The sequence below is a fragment of the Oncorhynchus mykiss genome, chromosome 5 (assembly GCF_013265735.2).
Source record: "Oncorhynchus mykiss isolate Arlee chromosome 5, USDA_OmykA_1.1, whole genome shotgun sequence".
Classification (NCBI taxonomy): domain Eukaryota; kingdom Metazoa; phylum Chordata; class Actinopteri; order Salmoniformes; family Salmonidae; genus Oncorhynchus; species Oncorhynchus mykiss.
This window is the reverse complement of record NC_048569.1, coordinates 41,836,428-41,861,303: the sequence shown is the minus strand read 5'-3', so window position 1 is coordinate 41,861,303 and position 24,876 is coordinate 41,836,428. Positions and strand designations below refer to the sequence as shown.

The 24,876-nt window shown below is 44.7% G+C and overlaps 1 protein-coding gene across 3 annotated transcripts in view; it reads left to right on the top strand.

Moving 5' to 3' along the window:
- The window catches only part of LOC110523857 (aryl hydrocarbon receptor), a 46,807-nt gene extending 22,273 nt beyond the window's left edge, over nucleotides 1–24,534 (top strand). Inside the window, exons 3-11 of one of the 3 annotated variants that reach the window (XM_036977553.1) lie at nucleotides 14,750–14,868; nucleotides 14,984–15,073; nucleotides 17,200–17,320; nucleotides 17,446–17,585; nucleotides 20,140–20,342; nucleotides 21,053–21,162; nucleotides 21,380–21,521; nucleotides 21,632–22,901; nucleotides 22,987–23,245. In XM_036977553.1, the coding sequence (XP_036833448.1) occupies nucleotides 14,750–14,868; nucleotides 14,984–15,073; nucleotides 17,200–17,320; nucleotides 17,446–17,585; nucleotides 20,140–20,342; nucleotides 21,053–21,162; nucleotides 21,380–21,521; nucleotides 21,632–22,901; nucleotides 22,987–23,100 (2,309 nt within the window). In that variant the 3' untranslated portion in view covers nucleotides 23,101–23,245. Of the gene's footprint in view, nucleotides 1–14,749; nucleotides 14,869–14,983; nucleotides 15,074–17,199; nucleotides 17,321–17,445; nucleotides 17,586–20,139; nucleotides 20,343–21,052; nucleotides 21,163–21,379; nucleotides 21,522–21,631 lie in introns of all 3 variants that reach the window. The other 2 variants (XM_036977551.1, XM_036977552.1) reach the window with 2 other exon arrangements.
- Nucleotides 24,535–24,876: the final 342 nt, after the last annotated feature.

Here is a 24,876-nt window from a genome sequence, read left to right as displayed (position 1 = left end):
TGCAATAAAATTCAAATTAATTACTTAAAAATGCGATTGTGATTTTCTGGATTTTTGTTTTAGATTCCGTCTCTCACAGTTGAAGTGTACCTATGATAAAAATGACAGACCTCTACATGCTTTGTAAGTAGGAAAACCTGAAAAATCGGCAGTGTATCAAATACTTGTTCTCCCCACTGTACATGAATTTGTCCAATAGAATTGCACCCTAGATCAGCTAGATGCAGGCATGAGTGTGTAAGGTGGTATTGAATGTGCGACTGGATGAATGGAATATGAATGACAGTCACCCAATATGCTGTATTAGAAATAAGGCCATGCTCATCATTTTTTTTATCATCCTTCCTCATCTTAAATGGCACTGACTGCCACTGATGTATACTTAGGTGAGTAAAGGTCTGTGCTTTTAAGGTAAGCCAATGTATAGATCAGAAACATTGCAGATAGAAATATACAGTATAGAGCTGATAGGATTTCTTATTCTTAGTACCATGTCTGTTCTAGATAACACATTTCTATCTAAGCACTCTATAAACATGGCACCCTTGTGAATAAGCCCCAGGTGAGGCTATCCACATCGCCTAGTGTTGGTTACCATGGTTACTCCCTCTCCCCATAGCAACAGGGAGCCTTAGCTTATACTTATCCAGAGAACCTTTATTATGATGTTGTTGTTGTTGCCCACTGGCTACATTCACTTTTGTTATTTGAGGTTGTGCTGTCATCAGCCCCCAGGGCCAGTCAGATGTGTGTATCTGAGCATTGGTGCAGCTGTGTGTGTTTTGGCCTGGCTGTAAGGATGTAACGAATCCCCACAGGTTCAAATGTTTAAGATGAGTGCATCGGTCTGTGGGATCCCAAAACGATACAAATTTAGCTTCGTTGGTCAGAAAATCGATTCAAACGTTACGAATTGTCGTTTCACTGACATTTTGTGCTCATATTAATTTATTTCTACCAAAAATACATCTCATATTTTGTGACAACTGTCCTCTCCCTCAGTGTATGAACTAAACATGTAACTGCGTTGACAGTCATTGATCTACAGGTCATTTTGCATGCCAATCAACCCCGAGTCAAACTGTGCACTGTTGTAATTTGAATCAATGTAATTTGAATCAATGTAATTTGAAATTGAAAATTGTGTTTTTGCTTTAAACAATCAGTGTATATGGTAATTTTTAGATATACAGTGGGGCAAAAAAGTATTTAGTCAGCCACCAATTGTGCAAGTTCTCCCACTTAAAAAGATGAGAGAGGCCTGTAATTTTCATCATATGTACACTTCAACTATGACAGACAAAATTAGAAAAAAAAATCCAGAAATCACATTGTAGGATTTTTAATGAATTTATTTGCAAATTATGGTGGTAAATAAGTATTTGGTCACCTACAAACAAGCAAGATTTCTGGCTCTCACAGACCTGTAACTTCTTCTTTAAGAGGCTCCTCTGTCCTCCACTCGTTACCTGTATTAATGGCACCTGTTTGAACTTGTTATCAGTATAAAATACACCTGTCCACAACCTCCAACAGTCACACTCCAAACTCCACTATGGCCAAGACCAAAGAGCTGTCAAAGGACACCAGAAACAAAATTGTAGACCTGCACCAGGCTGGGAAGACTGAATTTGCAATAGGTAAGCAGCTTGGTTTGAAGAAATCAACTGTGGGAGCAATTATTATGAAATGGAAGACATACAAGACCACTGATAATCTCCCTCGATCTGGGGCTCCACGCAAGATCTCACCCCGTGGGGTCAAAATGATCACAAGAACGGTGAGCAAAAATCCCAGAACCACATGGGGGGACCTAGTAAATGACCTGCAGAGAGCTGGGACCAAAGTAACAAAGCCTACCATCAGTAACACACTACGCCGCCAGGGACTCAAATCCTGCAGTGCCAGACGTGTCCCCCTGCTTAAGCCAGTACATATCCAGGCCCGTCTGAAGTTTGCTAGAGAGCATTTGGATGATCCAGAAGAAGATTGGGAGAATGTCATATGGTCAGATGAAACCAAAATATAACTTTTTGGTAAAAACTCAACTCGTCGTGTTTGGAGGACAAAGAATGCTGAGTTGCATCCAAAGAACACCATACCTACTGTGAAGCATGGGGGTGGAAACATCGTGCTTTGGGGCTGTTTTTCTGCAAAGGGACCAGGATGACTGATCCATGTAAAGAAAAGAATGAATGGGGCCATGTGTCGTGAGATTTTGAGTGAAAACCTCCTTCCATCAGCAAGGGCATTGAAGATGAAACGTGGCTGGCTCTTTCATCATGACAATGATCCCAAACACAACGCCCGGGCAACGAAGGAGTGGCTTCGTAAGAAGCATTTCAAGGTCCTGGAGTGGCCTAGCCAGTCTCCAGATCTCAACCCCATAGAAAGTCTTTGGAGGGAGTTGAAAGTCTGTGTTGCCCAGCAACAGCCCCAAAACATCACTGCTCTAGAGGAGATCTGCATGGAGGAATGGGCCAAAATACCAGCAACAGTGTGTGAAAACCTTGTGAAGACTTACAGAAAACATTTGACCTCTCTCATTGCCAAAAAAAGGTCAATAACAAAGTATTGAGATGTACTTTTTTCCACCATAATTTGCAAATAAATTCATTAAAAATCCTACAATATGATTTTCTGGATTTTTTTTCTCATTTTGTCTGTCAATAGTTGAAGTGTACTTATGATGAAAATTACAGGCCTCTCTCATATTTTTAAGTGGGAGAACTTGCACAATTGGTGGCTGACTAAATACTTTTTTGCCTCGCTGTACAGGGTAAAGTTGATCATTTCAAAACGAGGACAGCAATCACTTTTTTAAGCGGCACTACATGGTCCAAGCAGGAGGAGAAGCGCTCCATAAAAACTTCCAAACAGTCAAAACCATTCGATTTTGAGACGAGGGTGAAATTCAAGGCTCTATATTCATTGGCTATGTCATAGATCATTTTTAAAGATAAATATCTACACATTACTAGCTCAGACAATTTTAATCTGAAAAAATGACAAGTAAGGGATGGCTAATTTCAGATCAAAAGTGAGGGGAGAAAAAAACAGGCTGCATTGCCCCCCCCAATCTGATAGTGGGGTGGTAGATGCCCACTAGTCTCCCTTATGGCTCAGCTCAGGTGACTACATCCACCATAGACATATACACTGAGTGTACAAAACATTTCCATGACATGAATCGAGGTGAAAGTTATAATATCTTATTGATGTCACTTCAATCAGCGTAGATGAAGGGGAGGAGACATTTTTAAGCCTTGAGACAGTTGAGACACATTGTGTATGTGTACCATTCAGAGGGTCTATGGACAAGGCAAAATATTTAAGTGCCTTTGAAAGGGGTATGGTAGTAAGGTGCCAGATGCACCGGTTTGATTGTGTCAAGAACTGCAATGCTGCTCGGTTTTTCACGCTCAACAGTTTCCCTTGTGTACCAAGAATGGTCCACCACCCAAAGGCATCCAGCCAACTTGGAGCAGCATCCCTGTGGAACGTTTTCGATGCCTTGTAGTCCCAACGATTTGATGCCCCGACGAATTGAGGCTGTTCTGAGGCAAAATGGAGTGCAACTCAATATTAGGAAGGTGTTCCTAATGTTTTTATGTTTTGTAAACTCTGTACATAATTTATACACACACACACACACACACACACACACACACACACACACACACACACACACACACACACACACACACACACACACACACACACACACACACACAGAAGTCAGCTCAGAGGCCCAGCTCAGGAGCTCCATCAGCAGCAGATTTGAATTTAGAACGAAAAATGTATGTGTTTATGCAACAACTGTTAATGCATCGAATCTTATCGCATCCAACCGAATCGCATCGATTCGTTCCTCTAATCAAACCGAATCGCATTGAATTGTTTCAAACCAAAATGTATCATTCCTGTATCGTATTGGAGCACAAGTATCTAGATGCATATTGAATCGTCTTGAAAGGGAAAGATGCACATCCCTACGTGCCTGGCTAATCATGAGGCCTCTGTTTCCTGTGTTTGTTGATAAGAAAAGGTGAGGGGGTAAGGGGGAGGGGTGAGCAGGGTTGAGGCCCAGTTAGTTCAGTCATTAACCTAACCCTGGCCTACCACACCACAGTTTCCACTGTCATTTTTATTTGTTTATTTCACTTGCTTTGGCAACGCCCACATAGGTTTCCCACGCCAAAAAGCCCCTTTGAATTGAGTTGAGTTGTTCACAATCCTCTAATGGATTGGATATTGTTAAGATGAACAGTCAACTCCTGATAACTACAGGCTCTAGTTTAGCTGCCAGGAGGTGACTGTACTACCTCTGTTACACCAAGTGATTAAAGTGTCTTTGACGTACTTAGCCTACCAATGTTTAGCACCAACTGGTTGCAGACAGGCACAAGCCAATATTTCAAGTCAGGATTTTTTGTGTGTACAGTGTGTGTACAGCAGTGGTGGCTGCTGAGGGGAGGACAGCTCATAATAATGGCGAGAATGGAGTCAATAGAATGGTATCAAACACATAAAACACGTGGTTTCCATGTGGTTGATACCATTCCATTCCACCCATTAATATGAGCCAGCCTCCACTGGTGTACTGTATGTGTACGGTATGTGTATGACCTTTGTGTGGTGTGAGAGAGCCTCATGTAGTGTGTATATTGTGTGTGTGTGTGTGTGTGTGGGGGAGGGGGAGGGCTGGTACACGGGTTATGTATGTGCTGTACTAACTACCCTAAGGGGCCCCTCAATAACTTTAAAAGATAAATGAAAAAGACAGGATAGTATAGGACAGGACAGGAGGACAGGACAGTAAAGGACAATATAGGAGGACTGGACAGTATAGGAGGAAAGGTCACACAGGACAGTATATTACAGGACAGGACTATAAAAGACAAGACAGGACAATATAGGAGGACCGGACAGTATAGGAGGAAAGGACACACAGGACAGTATATTACAGGACAGGACTATAAAAGACATGACAGCATAGGAGGACGGGACAGTAGATGACATGACGGTATAGGAGGACATGACAGTATTGGAGGACAGGACAGTAAAAGACAAGACAGGACAGTATAGGAGGACAGGACAGTAAAAGACAGGACAGGACAGTATAGTATAGGAGGACGTGACAGTATAGGAGGACATGACAGTATAGGAGGACATGACAGTATAGGAGGACAGGGCAGTAAAAGACATGACAGTATTGGAGGACAGGACAGTATAGGAGGACATGACAGTATAGGAGGACAGGGCAGTAAAAGACATGACAGTATTGGAGGACATGACAGTATAGGAGGACAGGGCAGTAAAGGACAATATAGGAGGACCGGACAGTATAGGAGGAAAGGACACACAGGACAGTATATTACAGGACAGGACTATAAAAGACAAGACAGGACAGTATAGGAGGACGGGACAGTAGATGACATGACGGTATAGGAGGACATGACAGTATTGGAGGACAGGACAGTAAAAGACAAGACAGGACAGTATAGGAGGACAGGACAGTAAAAGACAGGACAGGACAGTATAGTATAGGAGGACGTGACAGTATAGGAGGACATGACAGTATAGGAGGACATGACAGTATAGGAGGACATGACAGTATAGGAGGACATGACAGTATAGGAGGACAGGGCAGTAAAAGACATGACAGTATTGGAGGACAGGACAGTATAGGAGGACATGACAGTATAGGAGGACGTGACAGTATAGGAGGACATGACAGTATAGGAGGACATGACAGTATAGGAGGACAGGGCAGTAAAAGACATGACAGTATTGGAGGACAGGACAGTATAGGAGGACATGACAGTATAGGAGGACAGGGCAGTAAAAGACATGACAGTATTGGAGGACATGACAGTATAGGAGGACAGGGCAGTAAAAGACATGACAGTATTGGAGGACAGGACAGTATAGGAGGACATGACAGTATAGGAGGACAGGGCAGTAAAAGACATGACAGTATAGGAGGACAGGGCAGTAAAGGACAATATAGGAGGACCGGACAGTATAGGAGGAAAGGACACACAGGACAGTATATTACAGGACAGGACTATAAAAGACAAGACAGGACAGTATAGGAGGACATGACAGTATTGGAGGACAGGACAGTAAAAGACAAGACAGGACAGTATAGGAGGACAGGACAGTAAAAGACAGGACAGGACAGTATAGTATAGGAGGACGTGACAGTATAGGAGGACATGACAGTATAGGAGGACATGACAGTATAGGAGGACAGGGCAGTAAAAGACATGACAGTATTGGAGGACAGGACAGTATAGGAGGACATGACAGTATAGGAGGACAGGGCAGTAAAAGACATGACAGTATTGGAGGACATGACAGTATAGGAGGACAGGGCAGTAAAGGACAATATAGGAGGACCGGACAGTATAGGAGGAAAGGACACACAGGACAGTATATGACAGGACAGGACAGTAAAAGACAAGACAGGACAGTATAGGAGGACGGGACAGTATAGGAGGACATGACAGTATAGGAGGACATGACAGTATTGGAGGACAGGACAGTAAAAGACAAGACAGGACAGTATAGGAGGACAGGACAGTATAGGAGGACATGACAGTATAGGAGGACAGGGCAGTAAAGGACAATATAGGAGGACCGGACAGTATAGGAGGAAAGGTCACACAGGACAGTATATGACAGGACAGGACAGTAAAAGACAAGACAGGACAGTATAGGAGGACAGGACAGTATAGGAGGACATGACAGTATAGGAGGACTTGACAATATAGGAGGACATGACAGTATAGGAGGACAGGGCAGTAAAAGACATGACAGTATAGGAGGACATGACAGTATTGGAGGACAGGACAGTATATGACAAGACAGGACAGTATAGGAGGACAGGGCAGTAAAAGACATGACAGTATAGGAGGACATGACAGGACAGGAGGACAGGACAGTAAAGGACAATATAGGAGGACCGGACAGTATAGGAGGAAAGGTCACACAGGACAGTATATGACAGGACAGTAAAAGACAAGACAGGACAGTATAGGAGGACGGGACAGTATATGGCATGACGGTATAGGAGGACATGACAGTATTGGAGGACATGACAGTATAGGAGGACATGACAGTATTGGAGGACAGGACAGTAAAAGACAAGACAGGATAGTATAGGAGGACATGACAGAACAGTATAGGAGGACAGGACAGTATTGGAGGACAGGACAATATATGACATGACAGGACAGAATATGACAGGACAGTATAGGAGAACCGGACAGTATATGACAGGACAGGGCAGAATATGACAGGACAGTATAGGAGAACCGGACAGTATATGACAGGACAGGGCAGTATATGACAGGACAGGGCAGTATATGACAGGACAGGGCAGTATATGACAGGACAGGACAGTATATGACAGGACAGGGCAGTATATGACAGGACAGGACATGTTGATGTGTTGTTGTTTTTCATAATGTGGCTTTCATAGTAATGCTTTTTGTATCCTGTCACTTCCTTCTGCCTGCACTTCCTCTCCAACTGGGGCAGTATCAGAACACACACACACGCACCTGCCATCCCTTTCCTGTGGTCCAGCCAGGTGTGTGTGTGTGTGTGTGTGTAGATGAACTGGCTCATTCTGGACTACTGTAGTTTCCCTTCGAGTGTGAGCCCCCCCCATCTCCCAACGAACCAGACCGGAGCGGAACTGAAACCTAAACTTAACGTGAACTAACTCTCTGAATGTACAGTACTGTACTGTAGTCTCCCTCGCCTCTGTCTCTAGGATACCTGAAACCAGACCTGAAACCAGATCTAACCCAAATTGGGTATATCAAGTAAAGCTGCATATCCTGTCCTGTAGTGTAGTGTAGTGTAGAGAGCCAGTTTAGCCCCCCTCCCGTCTCACAGACCACATCTCTCTGGCGTGGCGTGCAGCGTGTTCGTGTGAACTCTTCACCTCGCCAGCACACAGAGCGCAGTAGAGGATGGAGAGAGAGTAGAGGAAGAGGAAGGGAGGCAGGAAGGGACGTTAGTGAAGGGGGGCAAAACAAAGCAAGGGAGGAGGGAGGTTAGACAGAGGGTATAGGGTTACTGTGTAGAGCGACAAGTTGTGAAAGTGGAAAGTTGCTAAATCTTTCCAATTTGTTATGTTTCATTGAATGAAGTTAAATATTTCACATTTTGTACAGCCCTGTGTGCTCACTACCGGTACTTTTGCAATGCTGGATGTATTAGGTGACATTATGATGCTTTGAGTCTGCAGTGAAAGAAGTGTGTACATCGTCCTGACTCTTTTAGTTTTTAGGTTGTGGAGAGATGCTAGTTCATCAAAGAGTATTTTATTTTGTAAGGAGGGGAAGGGGGCTTGGAGATAAAGAGTCAAGACGGGGGAGTTTGTTGCCGTGCCGTTGAGTCATTGGGAGAAGGAAAGGAGGATCGCAGTGCTGAATGAATGCCAGCCAGAGAACAGAGATTAGATTACAACTGGCCTAGAGAACACAGACCTTCAACTACTGCCTTTAGAACCAGAAGCCAGACGAATTAAGACTTCAAGCTAAGGACTACAGCCATAAAACTGCTGCCGCTGACAACCCAAACGACCTCCATGAGTTATCTGGTGACCCTCCACACACACGGCTCATATGAAGCGATAATCATTTTCTCTGCTTTCTGCCATGTCCTGTTGTTATACTCACACAGGGGAGGGCTGCTAGTAGAGGTCGACCGATTAATCAGAATGGCCGAATAATTAGGGCCGATTTCAAGTTTTCATAACAATCGGAAATCGGTATTTTTGGACGCCGATTTCCGATAAAATTTTTTTTAAATAATAATATATTTTTTTATACCTTTATTTCACTAGGCAAGTAAGTTAAGAGCACATTCTTATTTTCAATGAAGGCCTAGGAACGATGGGTTAACTGCCTTGTTCAGGGGCAGAGCGACAGATTTTCACCTTGTCAGCTCGGGGGATCCAATCTTGCAACCTTACAATTAACTGATCCAACGCTCTAACCATTGCACTCCACGAGGAGCCTGCCTGTTACGCGAATGCAGTAGAAGCCAAGGTAAGTTGCTAGTTAGCATTAAACTTATCTTATAAAAAACAATCAATCAATCATAATCACTAGTTATAACTACTAATCCAGGTTAGCAGGCAATATTAAGCAGGTGAAATTGTGTCATTTCTCTTGCGTTCATTGCTCGCAGAGACAGGGTATATGCAACAGTTTGGGTAGCCTGGCTCATTGCGAACTAATTTGCCAGAATTTTACGTAATTAAGATATAACATTGAAGGTTGTGCAATGTAACAAGAATATTTAGACTTAGGGATGCCACCCGTTAGATAAATTACAGAACGGTTCCGTATTTCACTGAAATAATAAACGTTTTGTTTTCGAAATGATAGTTTACAGATTCAACCATATTCATGACCAAAGGCTCGTATTTCTGTGTGTTATTATGTTATAATTAAGTCTGATTTGATAGAGCAGTCTGACTGAGCAGCAGCAGGCTCGTAATCATTCATTCAAACAGCACTTTAGTGCGTTTTGCCAGCAGCTCTTTGCAAGCACAGCGCTGTTTATGACTTCAAGCTTATCAGCCTAATGGCTGGTGTAACCGATGTGAAATGGCTAGCTAGTTAGCTGGGTGCTAATAGCGTTTCAAACGTCACTCGCTCTGAGACTTGGAGTAGTTATTCCCCTTGCTCTGCAAGGGCCGCCGCGGCTTTTGTGGAGCGATGGGTAACGATGCTTCGAGTGTGGCTGTTGTCGATGTGTTCCTGGTTCGAGCCCAGGTAGGGGCGAGGAGAGGGACGGAAGCGATACTGTTACACTGGCAATACTATAGTGCCTATAAGAACATCCATTAGTCAAAAGTATATAAAATACAAATGGTATAGAGGGAAATAGTCCTATAAATACTATATTAACTACAACCTAAACCTCTGACCTTGGAATATTGAAGTCTCATGTTAAAAGGAACCACCAACTTTCATATGTTCTCATGTTCTGAGCAAGGAACTTAAACGTTAGCTTTCTTACATGGCACATATTGCACTTTTACTTTCTTCTCCAACCCTTTGTTTTTGCATTATTTAAACCAAATTGAACATGTTCCATTATTTATTTGAGGCTAAATTGATTTTATTGATGTATTATATTGAGTTAAAATAAGTGTTCATTCAGTATTGTTGTAATTGTCATTATTACAAATACATTCAAAAAATTGGCCGATTTAATCGGCATCTGCTTTTTTGGTCCTCCAATAATCGGTATCGGTATCAGCGTTCAAAAATCATAATCGGTCGGCCTCTAGCTGCTAGTGTGTGTGAAAGGCCTGTAGGAAGTCACTGATACTCTTGTCTGTTCCAGAAATAGCCCAGTGAAACATGATCAAGGACGTATTGCAGCGGACTAGAATCTGAAGTCAATTGTCTACTGTTTGCTGATGATCTGGTGCTTCTGTCCCCAACCAAGGAGGGCCTACAGCAGCACCTACAGTTGAAGTTGGAAGTTTACATACACCTTAGCCAGATACATTTAAACTCAGTTTTTCACAATTCCTGACATTTAATCCTAGTAAAAAATTCCCTGTCTTAGGTCAGTTAGGATCAGCACTTTATTTTAAGAATGTGAAATGTCAGAATAATAGTAGAGAGAATGATTTATTTCAGCTTTTATTTCTTTCATCACATTCCAAGTGGGTCAGAAGTTTACATACACTCAATTAGTATTTGGTAGCATTGCCTTTAAATTGTTTAACTTGGGTCAAACGTTTCATGTATCCTTCCACAAGCTTCCCCCAATAAGTTGGGTGAATTTTGGCCCATTCCTCCTGACAGAGCTGGTGTCACTGAATCAGGTTTATAGGCCTCCTCGCTCGCACATGCTTTTTCAGTTCTGCCCACAAATGTTCTATAGGATTGAGGTCAGGGCTTTGTGATGGCCACTCCAATGCCTTGACTTTGTTGTCCTTAAGTCTTTTTGCCACAACTTTGGAAGTATGCTTGGGGTCATTGCCCATTTGGAAGACCCATTTGTGACCAAGCTTTAACTTGATGTCTTGAGATGTTGCTTCAATATATCCACATAAGTTCCATCCTCATGATGCCATCTATTTTGTGAAGTGCACCAGTCCCTCCTGCAGCAAAGCACCCCCACAACATGATGCTGCCACCCCGGTGCTTCACGGTTGGGATGGTGTTCTTTGGCTTGCAAGTCTCCCCCTTTTTCCTCCAAACATAACGATGGTCATTATGGCCAAACAGTTCTATTTTTGTTTCATCAGACCAGAGGACATTTCTCCAAAAAGTACGATCTTTGTCCCCATGTGCAGTTGCAAACCGTAGTCTGGCTTTTTATGGCTGTTTTGGAGCAGTGGCTTCTTCCTTGAAGAGCGGCCTTTCAGGTTATGTCGATATAGGACTCGTTTTACTGTGGATATAGATTATTTTGTACCTGTTTCCTCCAGCCTCTTCAAAAGGTCCTTTGCTGTTGTTCTGTGATTGATTTGCACTTTTCGCACCAAAGTACGTTAATCTTTAGCAGACAGAACGCGTCTCCTTCCTGAGCGGTATGACGGCTGCGTGGTCCCAATAGTTCATACCCACTGTACTATTGTTTGTACAGATGAACGTAGTACCTTCAGGCGTTTGGAAATTGCTCCCAAGGATGAACCAGACTTGTGGAGGTCTACAATTGTTTTTCTGAGGTCTTGGCTGATTTCTTTTGATTTTCTCATGATGTCAAGCAAAGAGGCACTGAGATTGAAGGTAGGCCTTGAAATACATCCACAGATACACCTCCAATTGACTCAAATGATGTCAATTCGCCTATCAGAAGCTTCTAAAGCCATTACATCATTTTCTGTAATTTTCCAAGCTGTTTCAAGGCACAGTCAACTTAGTGTATGTAAACTTCTGACCCACTGGAATTGTGATACAGTGAATTATAAGTGAAATAATCTGTCTGTAAACAATTGTTGGAAAATTACTTGTGTCATGCACGAAGTAGATGTCCTAACCAACTTGCCAAAACTATAGCTTGTTAACAAGAAATTTGTGGAGTGGTTGAAAAACGAGTTTTAATGACTCCAACATAAGTGGATGTAAACTTCTGACTTCAACTGTAGATATTCTGCACAGATTCTGTCAGACCTGGGTCCTGACAGTAAATCTCAGTAAAACAGAAAAAATGGTGTTCCCAAAAAGGTCCAGTAGCCAGGACCACAAGTATAATATCCATCTAGACACCGTTGCCCTAGAGCACACAAAAAAACGATACATACCTCGGCCTATACATCAGCGCCTCAGATAACTTCCACAAAGCTGTGAACGATTTGAGAGACAATACAAGAAGGGCCTTCTATGCCATCAAAAATAACCTAAAATTTGACATACCAATTACAATCTGGCTAAAAATACTTGAATCAGTTATAGCTCACCAACCACGAATTCACAAAATGGGACAAAAAAACAAATTGAGACTGCTAAAATATCCTCCACGTACAACGTAAAACACCAAATAATGCATGCAGAGCAGAATTAGGCCGATACCCGCTAATTATCAAAATCCAGATAAGAGCCCTTAAATTCCATAACAAAGCCATCACCTACAGACAGATGAACCTGGAGAAGAGTCCCATAAGCAGGCTTGTCCTGGGGCTCTGTTCACAAACACAAACACACCCCACAGAGCCTCAGGACAGCAACACAATTAGACCCAACCAAATCATGAGAAAACAAAAAGATAATTGCTTGACACATTGGAAAGAATTAACAAAAAAACAGAGCAAACTAGAATGCTATTTGGCCCTAAACAGAGACTACACAGTGGCAGAATACCTGACCACTGTGACTGACCCAAACTTAAGGAAAGCTTTGACTATGTACAGACTCAGTGAGCATAGTCTTGCTACTTTCAAAATGTTTATTTATTTAACTAGGCAAGTCAGTTGAGAACAAATTCTTATTTTCAATGATGGCCTAGGAACAGTGGGTTAGCTGCCTGTTCAGGGGCAGAAGGACAGATCTGTACCTTGTCAGCTCGGTGGTTTGAACTTAAAAAACGGCCTACAGGGAGGAGGTGAGGGCCCTCGGAGTGTGGTGTCAGGAAAATAACCTCACACTCAACGTCAACAAAACTAAGGAGATGATTGTGGACTTCAGGAAACAGCAGAGGGAACACCCCCCTATCCACATCGATGGAACTGTAGTGGAGAGGGTAGTAAGTTTTAAGTTCCTCGGCGTACACATCACAGACAAACTGAATTGGTCCACCCACACAGACAGCATCGTGAAGAACAACCTCAGGAGGCTGAAGAAATTCGGCTTGTCACCAAAAGCACTCACAAACTTCTACAGATGCACAATCGAGAGCATCCTGGCGGGCTGTATCACCGCCTGGTACGGCAACTGCTCCGCCCACAACCGTAAGGCTCTCCAGAGGGTAGTGAGGTCTGCACAACGCATCACCGGGGGCAAACTACCTGCCCTCCAGGACACCTACACCACCCGATGTCACAGGAAGGCCATAAAGATTATCAAGGACAACAACCACCCGAGCCACTGCCTGTTCACCCCGCTATCATCCAGAAGGCGAGGTCAGTACAGGTGCATCAAAGCTGGGACCGAGAGACTGGAAAAACAGCTTCTATCTCAAGGCCATCAGACTGTTAAACAGCCACCACTAACATTGAGTGGCTGCTGCCAACACACCGACTCAACTCCAGCCACTTTAATAATGGGAATTGATGTAAAATATATCACTAGCCACTTTAAACAATGCTACTTAATATAATGTTTACATACCCTACATTATTTATCTCATATGTATACGTATATACTGTACTCTATATCATCTACTGCATCTTTATGTAATACATGTATCACTAGCTACTTTAAACTATGCCACTTTGTTTACATACTCATCTCATATGTATATACTGTACTCGATACCATCTACTGTATCTGCCTATGCCGCTCTGTACCATCACTCATTCATATATCTTTATGTACATATTCTTTATCCCTTTACACTTGTGTGTATGAGGTAGGAGTTTTGGAATTGTTCGTTATTACTGCATTGTCGGAACTAGAAGCACAAGCATTTCGCTACATTTGCATTAACATCTGCTAACCATGTGTATGTGACAAATAAAATTTGATTTGATTTGATTCGAACTTGCAACCTTCCGGTTACTAGTCCAACACTCTAACCACTAGGCTACCCTGCCGCCCCAAAAAAGAAAGGCTGCTGTAGGCAGACCTGGCTCTCAAGAGAAAACAGGGTATGTGCACACTGCCCACAAAATGAGATGGAAACTGAGCTGCACTTCCTGCACAGCCTTACAGCCCATGTCCTCATTTTTGAGCCCATGTCCTCATTTTTAAAAATCAGACCTGGATGAACCTCTGTCGGATGATTTCAGAAAGTTGCTTTTTTCATCCAAGTTGGATGTGATCACACCGTTGTGCGTTTTCTCTTCTTTCAAACGGCCAAACAGTTATTCTGTCTAAAGACAGCGATTTGTAGTTTGTTAGAATCTTATGCGTATAAACCCATAATTTATTAGCTTAATAGGGGCTTCAAATATTTACCTAAAAAATGGCAGTGTGCATTCCCCCAGGGTCTCAAAGGCTTCAGACAGTCCTGTCTCCATCTCAGGAGTGTACTGTACTCTAGAAATACATTTAAGGACTAACGAACGAAGTCGTGTTTGATCTCCTCTCCTGTGTTGCAGCGACCCTCCAGAAGAAGACTGAGTGTCCGGCCGCCCTCGTCAGGGGGAACGGGAGGAACGGATGGACATCCACTTCTATAGATGGAGTCAGCCTCTCAGAGGGAAACCTACTGCTGCAGGTATAGCTGTGTGTGTGTGTTTTTTCTGTGTGTTTGTGTGTATGTCAGGTATGCTCTGTGTGTGTGTGCGTCCGTGGGTGTGTGTGTCTCATTTATCCTCTCTCTCTCTGCGTAGGCCCTGAATGGTTTTGTCCTGGTGGTCACCACTGATGGCTCCGTCTTCTACGCCTCTCCAACCATCCAGGACTACCTGGGCTTCCATCAGGTACAGCGCCTTCGGGGAAATATTCAGACCCCTTCCATTTTTCCACATTTTGTTACGTTACAGCCTTATTCTAAAATGGATACAACAAATAAAAATGCTCAGCAATCTGCACACAATACCCCATAATGACAAAGCGGAAACATGTTTTTTTATTTCAAAATAAAAACGGAAATATCACATTAACACGTATTCAGATCTTTTGACATGAGACTCAAAATTGAGCTCAGGTGCATCCTGTTTCCATGCATCCTGTTAAGATGGGTATACAACTTAATTGGGGTCCACCTGTGGTAAATTCCATTGGTTTGGACATGATTTGGAAAGATGCACACCTGTCTATAAAAGGTCCCACAGTTGACAGTACATTTTAGAGCAAAAACCAAGCCATGAGGTTGAATAAATGGTCCGTAGAGCTCTAAGACAGGATTGTGTCGAGGCACTGATGGGGAAGGCTACCAAAACATTTCAGCAGCTCTGAAGGTCCCCAGGAACACAATGGCCTCCATCATTCTTAAAGGAAACAAGTTTGGAACCACCAAGATACTTCCTAGAGCTGGCCTCCCGGCCAAACTGAAGAATCGGGGGAGAAGGGCTTTGGTCACGGAGGTGACCAAGAACCTGATGGTCACTCTCAGAGCTCCTCAGTGGAGGTGGGAGAACCTTCCAGAAGGACAATCATCTCTGCAGCACACTACCAATCAGGTATTTATGGTAGAATATCCAGATGGAAAACACTCCTCAGTAAAAGTGTTGCGTTTATGCACTGAAGGTAGGTAAGGAGTCAAACGCAGGAGAGCAGAGATGTCAGTGTAGCGTATATTTTAATAAGGGCAAGTCCCAAAAAATGGTACAGTACAATACCCCAAAACAACGGCCAAGACAATGGGAACTAACGGTACTCCCATAGGTCGCAAAAACACAACGTACCTTACTATAATAAACACACGCGAAAAACACTGAGGAAAGCCTCCACATGCAACAAGAAAATAATCCACACAAACCTAAGCGGGGAAACAGGTAGGTAAATATACACACAGAAATGAAAGCAAATGAAAACCAGGTGTGAATGAACCAAAGACAAAACAAACGGAAAAGGAAACATGGCAGGTAGGCCGGCAACGCCGAACGCCGAGCGCCGCCCGAACAGGGAGAGGAACCACCTTCGGTGGAAGTCGTGACAAAAAGGTACATACATGACAGCCAGCTTGGAGTTTGCCAAAAGGCACCTAAAGGACTCAGACCATGAGAAAAAAGATTCTCTGGTCTGATGAAAACAAGATTGAACTTTTTGGCCTGAATGCCAAGCGCCACGTCTGGAGGAAACTTGGCACCATCACTACGGTAAAGCATGGGGGTGGCAGCATCATGCTGTGGGGGTGTTTTTCAACAGCAGGGACTGGGAGACTAGTCAGGATCAAGGCAAAGATGAACGGAGCAAAGTGCAGAGAGATCTTTGATGAAAATCTGCTCCAGAGCTCTCAGGACCTCAGACTGAGGCAAAGGTTCACCTTCCAACAGGACAACGACCCTAAGCACACAGCCAAGACAACACAAGAGTGGACAAGTCTCTTTGGGACAACTCTTTGAATGCCCTTAAGTGGTCCAGCCAGACTTGAACCCGATCAAACATCTCTGGAGAGACTTGAAAATAGCTGTGCAGCGACGCTCCCCATCCAACCTGACAGAGCTTGAGAGGATCTGCAGAGAAGAATGGGAGAAACTCCCCAAATACAGGTGTGCCAAGCTTGTAGTGTCATACCCAAGAGGACATGAGGCTGTAATCGCTGCCAAAGGTGCTTCAACAAAGTACTGAGTGAAGGGACTGAATACTTAAATTAGCAAAAATGTCATAAAAACAGTTTTTGCTTTGTCATTATGGGGTATTGTGTGTAGACTGATAAGGGAAAACAACGATGTAATCCATTTTAGAATAAGGCTGTAACGTAACACAATGTGGGAGAAGTCAAGGCGTCTGAATACTTTCCGAAGGCACTGATCATAACTTATTGATTTATGGAATCGTTCGATGTAGAATTATGGACGTCTTGGGCACTATGTTTATGACACTTGTAGCATTCTGCATGTTAACTCTGGGTTCATTTCTGGATGAATGTAATGCCGCCCAGTCTGATGTGGTGCACCAGAGTGTGTACGACCTGATCCACATAGATGACAGAGCCATGTTCCGGTGTCAGCTTCACGTCGCCCTCAACCCCAACCAGAACAACTCAGAGGCCGGACCAGACGGTGTGTACAGTACATGGACCACAGCACTCTGAAAATGTTTATTTTAATGGTTGGTCAGCTATTGATAGGACAGTCCCAAGTATCTCAGACATGTATCTAATTGGAATGTCATCTGTCTTCTGCAGCCAGGCAATCTAGCAGCAGGCCTCATGGTGAGTCTATGAGCTACCTGCCCCAGCACATCCCTCCAGACAACAGCTTCTTCCGAGAGAGAAGCTTCTGCTGTCGCTTCCGCTGTCTGCTAGATAACACCTCCGGCTTCCTGGTAGGGCCACATACAGATATGATAAATACATATACGGTTGAAGTCGGGACGTTTACATACACTTAGGTTGGAGTCATTAAAACTCATTTTTCAACCACTCCACAAGTTTCTTGTTAACAAACTATAGTTTTTCCAAGTCGGTTAGGACATCTACTTTGTGCATGACACAAGTCATTTTTCCAATAATTGTTTACAGACAGAGTATTTCACTTATAATTCACTGTATCACAATTCCAGTGGGTCAGAAGTTTACATACACTAAGTTGACTGTGCCTTTAAACAGGTTGGAAAATTCCAGAAAATTATGTCATGGCTTTAGAAGCTTCTCATAGGCTAATTGACATAATTTGAGTCAATTGGAGGTGTACCTGCGGAAGTATTTCAAGGCCTACCTTCAAACTCAGTGCCTCTTTGCTTGACACCATGGGAAAATCAAAAGGAATCAGCCAAGAACCCAGAAAAATAATTGTAGACCTCCACAAATCTGGTTCATCCTTGGGAGCAATTTCCAAATGCCTGAAGGTACCACATTCATCTGTACAAGCAATAGTATGCAAGTATAAACACTATGGGACCACGCAGCCATCATACCACTCAGGAAGGAGACGCGTTCTGTCTCCTAGAGATGAGCGTACTTTGGTGCGAAAAGTGCAAATCAATCCCAGAACAACAGCAAAGGACCATGTGGGGCAAAAAAGTATTTAGTGGGGCAAAAAAGTATTTAGTCAGCCACCAATTGTGCAAGTTCTCCCACTTAAAAAGATGAGAGAGGCCTGTAATTTTCATCATAGGTACACTTCAACTATGACAGACAAAATGAGAGAAAAAAAATCCAGAAATCACATTGTAGGATTTCTAATGAATTTATTTGCAAATTATGGTGGAAAATAAGTATTTGGTCACCTACAAACAAGCAAGATTTCTGGCTCTCACAGACCTGTAATTTCTTCTTTAAGAGGCTCCTCTGTCCTCCACTCGTTACCTGTATTAATGGCACCTGTTTGAACTTGTTATTAGTATAAAAGACACCTGTCCACAACCTCCAACAGTCACACTCCAAACTCCACTATGGCCAAGACCAAAGAGCTGTCAAAGGACACCAGAAACAAAATTGTAGACCTGCACCAGGCTGGGAAGACTGATTCTGCAATAGGTAAGCAGCTTGGTTTGAAGAAATCAACTGTGGGAGCAATTATTATGAAATGGAAGACATACAAGACCACTGATAATCTCCCTCGATCTGGGGCTCCACGCAAGATCTCACCCTGTGGGGTCAAAATGATCACAAGAATGGTGAGCAAAAATCCCAGAACCACACGATACCTACTGTGAAGCATGGGGGTGGAAACATCATGCTTTGGGGCTGTTTTTCTGCAAAGGGACCAGGACGACTGATCCGTGTAAAGGAAAGAATGAATGGGGCCATGTATCGTGAGATTTTGAGTGAAGACTTCCTTCCATCAGCAAGGGCATTGAAGATGAAACGTGGCTGGGTCTTTCAGCATGACAATGATCCCAAACACACCGCCCGGGCAACGAAGGAGTGGCTTCGTAAGAAGCATTTCAAGGTCCTGAGGTGGCCTAGCCAGTCTCCAGATCTCAACCCCATAGACAATCTTTGGAGGGAGTTGAAAGTCCGTGTTGCCCAGCAACAGCCCCAAAACATCACTGCTCTAGAGGATTTGCAAATAAATTCATTAAAAATCCTACAAGGTGATTTTCATAGTTGAAGTGTACCTATGATGAAAATTACAGGCCTCTCTCATCTTTTTAAGTGGGAGAACTTGCACAATTGGTAGCTGACTAAATACTTTTTTGCCCCACTCTATATCCACAGTAAAACAAATCCTATATCGACATATCTTGAAAGGCCGCTCAGCAAGGAAGAAGCCACCGCTCCAAAACCGCCATAAAAAAGCCAGACTACAGTTTGCAACTGCATATGGGGTCAAAGATCGTACTTTTTGGAGAAATGTCCTCTGGTCTGATGAAACAAAAATAGAACTGTTTGGCCATAATGACCATCGTTATGTTTGGGGGAAGAAGGGGGATGCTTGCAAGCCGAAGAACACCAGCCCAACCGTGAAGCACGGGGGTGGCAGCATCATGATGTGGTGGTGCTTTGCTGCAAGAGGGACTGGTGCACTTCATAGAATAGATGGCATCATGAGGAATCAAAATTATATGGATATATTGAAGCAACATCTCAATCACATCAGTCAGGAAGTTAAAGCTTGGTCGCAAATGGGTCTTCTCGTTTGAAGAAATAAAAGGTGAAATAGAATGATTTATCTACTATTATTCTGACATTTCACATTGTTAAAATAAAGAGGTGATCCTAACTGACCTAAGAAAGGGAATTCTTACTAGGATTAAATGTCAGGAATTGTGAGTTTAAATGTATTTGGCTAAGGTGTATGTAAACTTCCGACTTCAACTGTATCAAATGTGATCCATAGGTTAACCATAATCCATTAATGATATGGACAGCACTCGCCTAAAAATACATGTGAATGAATCACTGTATGCAACATGAGCTCTCTCTCTCCTCTAGGCGTTGAAGTTCCAGGGGCGTCTGAAGTATGTGTGTGGTCAGGGGAGGCTGGGGGATGACGGGGCCATGACCCCCGCTCAGCTGGCCCTCCTTGCCATCGCTGCGCCCCTGCAGCCCCTGGCTGTCATGGAGATCAGGACCAAGACTCTCATCTTCCAGACCAAACACAGACTGGACTTCGCCCCCATGGGTATAGACACCAGGTACTGGAGTAACTCCCAAACCCTGTAGTGTGTTAACCCTTACCATAACCCTATGGGTATAGACACCAGGTACTGGAGTAACCCCAAAACCCTGTAGTGTGTTAACCCTTACCATAACCCTATGGGTATAGACACCAGGTACTGGAGTAACCCCCAAACCCTGTAGTGTGTTAACCCTTACCATAACCCTATGGGTATAGGCACCAGGTACTGGACTGAAAGAAGGGGAAGCAATGTGTGCAATCTCCCATCACATCTCACAGCATCACTGACAACGTTGTACCCTCCCTGGGACTAACATAGAGGGAACTTGAGAGGACAATGTTTGTTTTCTTCTAATAATATGTGCTACGGCATCGGACCTTCATAAATTTACCTGTGTGTGTGTCTCTGCACATCCATATATGTGTGTGTGTGTGTGTGTGTGTGTGCCATGTGTGTGCCATGTGTGTGCCATGTGTGTGCCGTGTGTGTGTGTGTGCCATGTGTGTGTGTGTGCCGTGTGTGTGTGTGTGTGTGTGTGCCATGTGTGTGCCATGTGTGTGCCATGTGTGTGTGTGTGCCATGTGTGTGCCATGTGTGTGCCATGTGTGTGTGTGTGTGCCGTGTGTGTGTGTGTGTGTGCCGTGTGTGTGTGTGTGCCATGTGTGTGTGTGTGTGCCATGTGTGTGCCGTGTGTGTGCGCCATGTGTCTCTTCTATCCCCTCCAGAGGTAAAGTGGTGCTGGGTTACTCTGAGACAGAGTTGGTCACTAGAGGCTCAGGTTACCAGTTCATCCATGCTGCTGACATGATGTACTGCGCAGACAACCACCTCAAAAGTGAGTTAGATTGTAGTTACTCATTACACACACGCATATGAGTAAACATTTTCTGAAGCTTACATCTGGTGTTTTGCAAGCCAACATTCAGTATGATGCAGAGTCTGACTCCTTTCTCTCACCTCCCCTCTATATCTCTCTCTCCTCCTCGATATATCTCTCTCTCCTCCCCTCTATCTCTCCCTCTCTCTCGCTCCTCCCCTCTATCTCTCTGTAGTGATAAAAACAGGAGAGACTGGTTTCACAATTTTTAGGCTGCTGACTAAGGCAGGTGTGTGGATGTGGGTTCAGGCCAACGCCAGGGTCGTCTTCAAGGCAGGGAGACCCGACTTCATCGTCGTTCGACAGAAAGCCCTGACGTGAGCCTACTGTTGACATTTATCTTTACTCAAAATAGTTGTATCATTCCATGCTAAGTTTTACATAAAGTATGTTTTAGTGGCCTTTGACCTTTGTCACCCATCTACAGGAACCAGGAGGGCGATGAGCACCTGCGTCAGCGGAGAATAGAGCTTCCCTTCAACTTTGCCACTGGGGAGGCTCTGCTGTATGAGTCCTGTTCCTCTCTGGATACTGCCGTTATGCCTCCAGGACCACCCATCCCCCCAGGCCTCACTCCCCCAGGCTCCAGCCCTGAGGACACGCACCTGGACCCTGCCTCTCTCCTGGGGTCCCTACTCTGTCAAGACCGCTCTGTTTACACTCAGCCCCAGGACCCTAGCCTGGACCTCCAGGACCTTTCCCCGGTCTTAGACCTAGCCTTCCCCCAGGACCAGGACCCAGGCCTGGAGAGAGCCTTCCTGGACAGCCACGCTCTGCTGAGTGTCCCCGGGGAGCTCCAGGGTCCCCATAGGCCCAGCTTGGTAGACCCCACAGCCCAAACCATGATGGACTCTCTAGGGGAGATCCTGGGGAAGATGGGGGCGGAGGGCCTGGAGGGGCTGAGGTTGAAGGAGACAGAGCTGAGGGAGTGGGAGAGCACCCTCTTCAGGATCAACATGGAACAGCAGGATGTGACGGGGAAGCTGGATGATATCTTGGCCAATGATGTGTTCTCGTACGTGGAGGAGGCTCTGATGAGGGAGAATGATGGTGGATGTGTGATAGGCAGCTTGAGACAGGCCACTGAGCCAATAAACAGACTCCCTGCTCACAACACTGCCAATCCGAACACACTGGGCGTGTTCCCTCACTCCCAGAGTTCCTTATTGCCAGGCAACAGGGGCTTCAATGGTGGGAACGGCTCACACAGTGAGAACCGATGGCAGATGGGTGGTCCACACATGACCTCTAAACTCAACAGCTATGAAGAGCAGAGGCTGCTGGGTAATGGAGTTGTTAGTGGCGTGGAGCACGGGGTGGGGTGTAGTCCTGGGATTGTTAGAGAGCCACGCAGCGTTGTAAACACAAACATACTACCCAAGGCTGCTCACACGTTTGCAGGGCAACAGACTCAAGGAAGTGGTGGATATCTCCATGGCAACCGAACGGTCCCACAACCATCCCATATTAACAACCAACCGGAGTCCTGGATACCCTCCATCCAAAATATTAGCCTTAATAACCACAGCCCTGTTCCTCTCCCAAACTTCTACAATATTCTCCCTGAGGCCTTTGACCAAACCATGCAGCCCAGCCTGGAGTTATACCACTCTGGGACTGGAGATGCAAAAAGGCAGTTCTCAGGGCAGCCCTGTCCGGGTCCTTCATATCAGGACCCAAGGCAGTCTTGGCAACAGCCACGGCAAAGTACACAATGGCAACCTTGGCAGATACCACAGTGTTTTCCAGCAAAGCCAGTAAATGTACTCCATCACACACACCCCAAACACACCACACACATACCTTCCAATAACGCATCCAGAACTCAAACACTCACACACACACCCTCAGGCAACTGTATGTTTGAAAAAGGGCCTTCAAATATCAGTGGCCTGACACCTGCTCAAAACAGGTCACACGGTCCCATACCTGCCCCAACTCAGTCCAATGGACCCAGACCCACTCCCATTCTTTCCAATGACTGTAGAATCAGCTTCTCTACCCAGGCCCCCAAATTCTTTGTGCCTTACCCTGAAGCATCTCTAATCCCAAGACCTTCTTACCCCCAAACCTCCATTCCTAACCCAACCTACCCCACAGCTGCCATCCCTAACCCCATCCCTGCCCTATCCAAAGGGGCTCAGCCAGGGGAGGGCATGGCAGCTCTCCCTGCCTGGTCTGGGGCTCCATACCTGGGCATGAAGCATCTCCCAGGAATGTGACCTACAATGACCCTCCAATGTGATGTGTGTCTTCATCTGTCCCTCCATAGGTCCCTAGCAGTTCCAAACGGTGATGCAGATTATTTTCTCTTCACTGGCCTGGCTAACAGAACCACCAACATCTCCTAGACTCTAGAACTTAGAGGAATACAACAAACCATCTCCACCGTGGCACCAGCAACATCTCCTGGAGGAATACAACAAACCATCTCCACTGTGGCACCACCAACATCTCCTGGAGGAATACAACAAACCATCTCCACCGTGACACCACCAACATCTCCTGGAGGAATACAACAAACCATCTCCACCGTGGCACCAGCAACATCTCCTGGAGGAATACAACAAACCATCTCCACCGTGGCACCACCAACATCTCCTGGAGGAATACAACAAACCATCTCCACCGTGACACCACTAATATCTCCTGGAGGAATACAACAAACCATCTCCACCGTGGCACCAGCAACATCTCCTGGAGGAATACAACAAACCATCTCCACCGTGGCACCACCAACATCTCCTGGAGGAATACAACAAACCATCTCCACCGTGGCACCAGCAACATCTCCTGGAGGAATACAACAAACCATCTCCACTGTGGCACCACCAACATCTCCTGGAGGAATACAACAAACCATCTCCACCGTGACACCACCAACATCTCCTGGAGGAATACAACAAACCATCTCCACCGTGGCACCACCAATATCTCCTGGAGGAATACAACAAACCATCTCCACCGTGGCACCAGCAACATCTCCTGGAGGAATACAACAAACCATCTCCACTGTGGCACCACCAACATCTCCTGGAGGAATACAACAAACCATCTCCACCGTGACACCACCAACATCTCCTGGAGGAATACAACAAACCATCTCCACCGTGGCACCACCAATATCTCCTGGAGGAATACAACAAACCATCTCCACTGTGGCACCAGCAATATCTCCTGGAGGAATACAACAAACCATCTCCACCGTGGCACCACCAATATCTCCTGGAGGAATACAACAAACCATCTCCACTGTGGCACCAGCAACATCTCCTGGAGGAATACAACAAACCATCTCCACCGTGGCACCAGCAACATCTCCTGGAGGAATACAACAAACCATCTCCACCGTGGCACCACCAAAATCTCCTGGAGGAATACAACAAACCATCTCCACCGTGGCACCACCAACATCTCTTGGAGGAATACAACAAACCATCTCCACTGTGGCACCAGCAACATCTCCTGGGGGAAACAACTGTACAAAAAATCTCACCTCTTTCGGAGACTGGTCCTTGGAGGTGGATAATATGATATTTTCCATTTCAAGAAACAAGATGGCGCAAGCTGTAGCTTTAAAGACAGATGGGCGGTAGTGTTTTTGGAAGTTGCTCAAATGCAGCAGTATGTGTATGAGTGAATGTCCATGTTGTTATGGTAAGCATAAAAAGG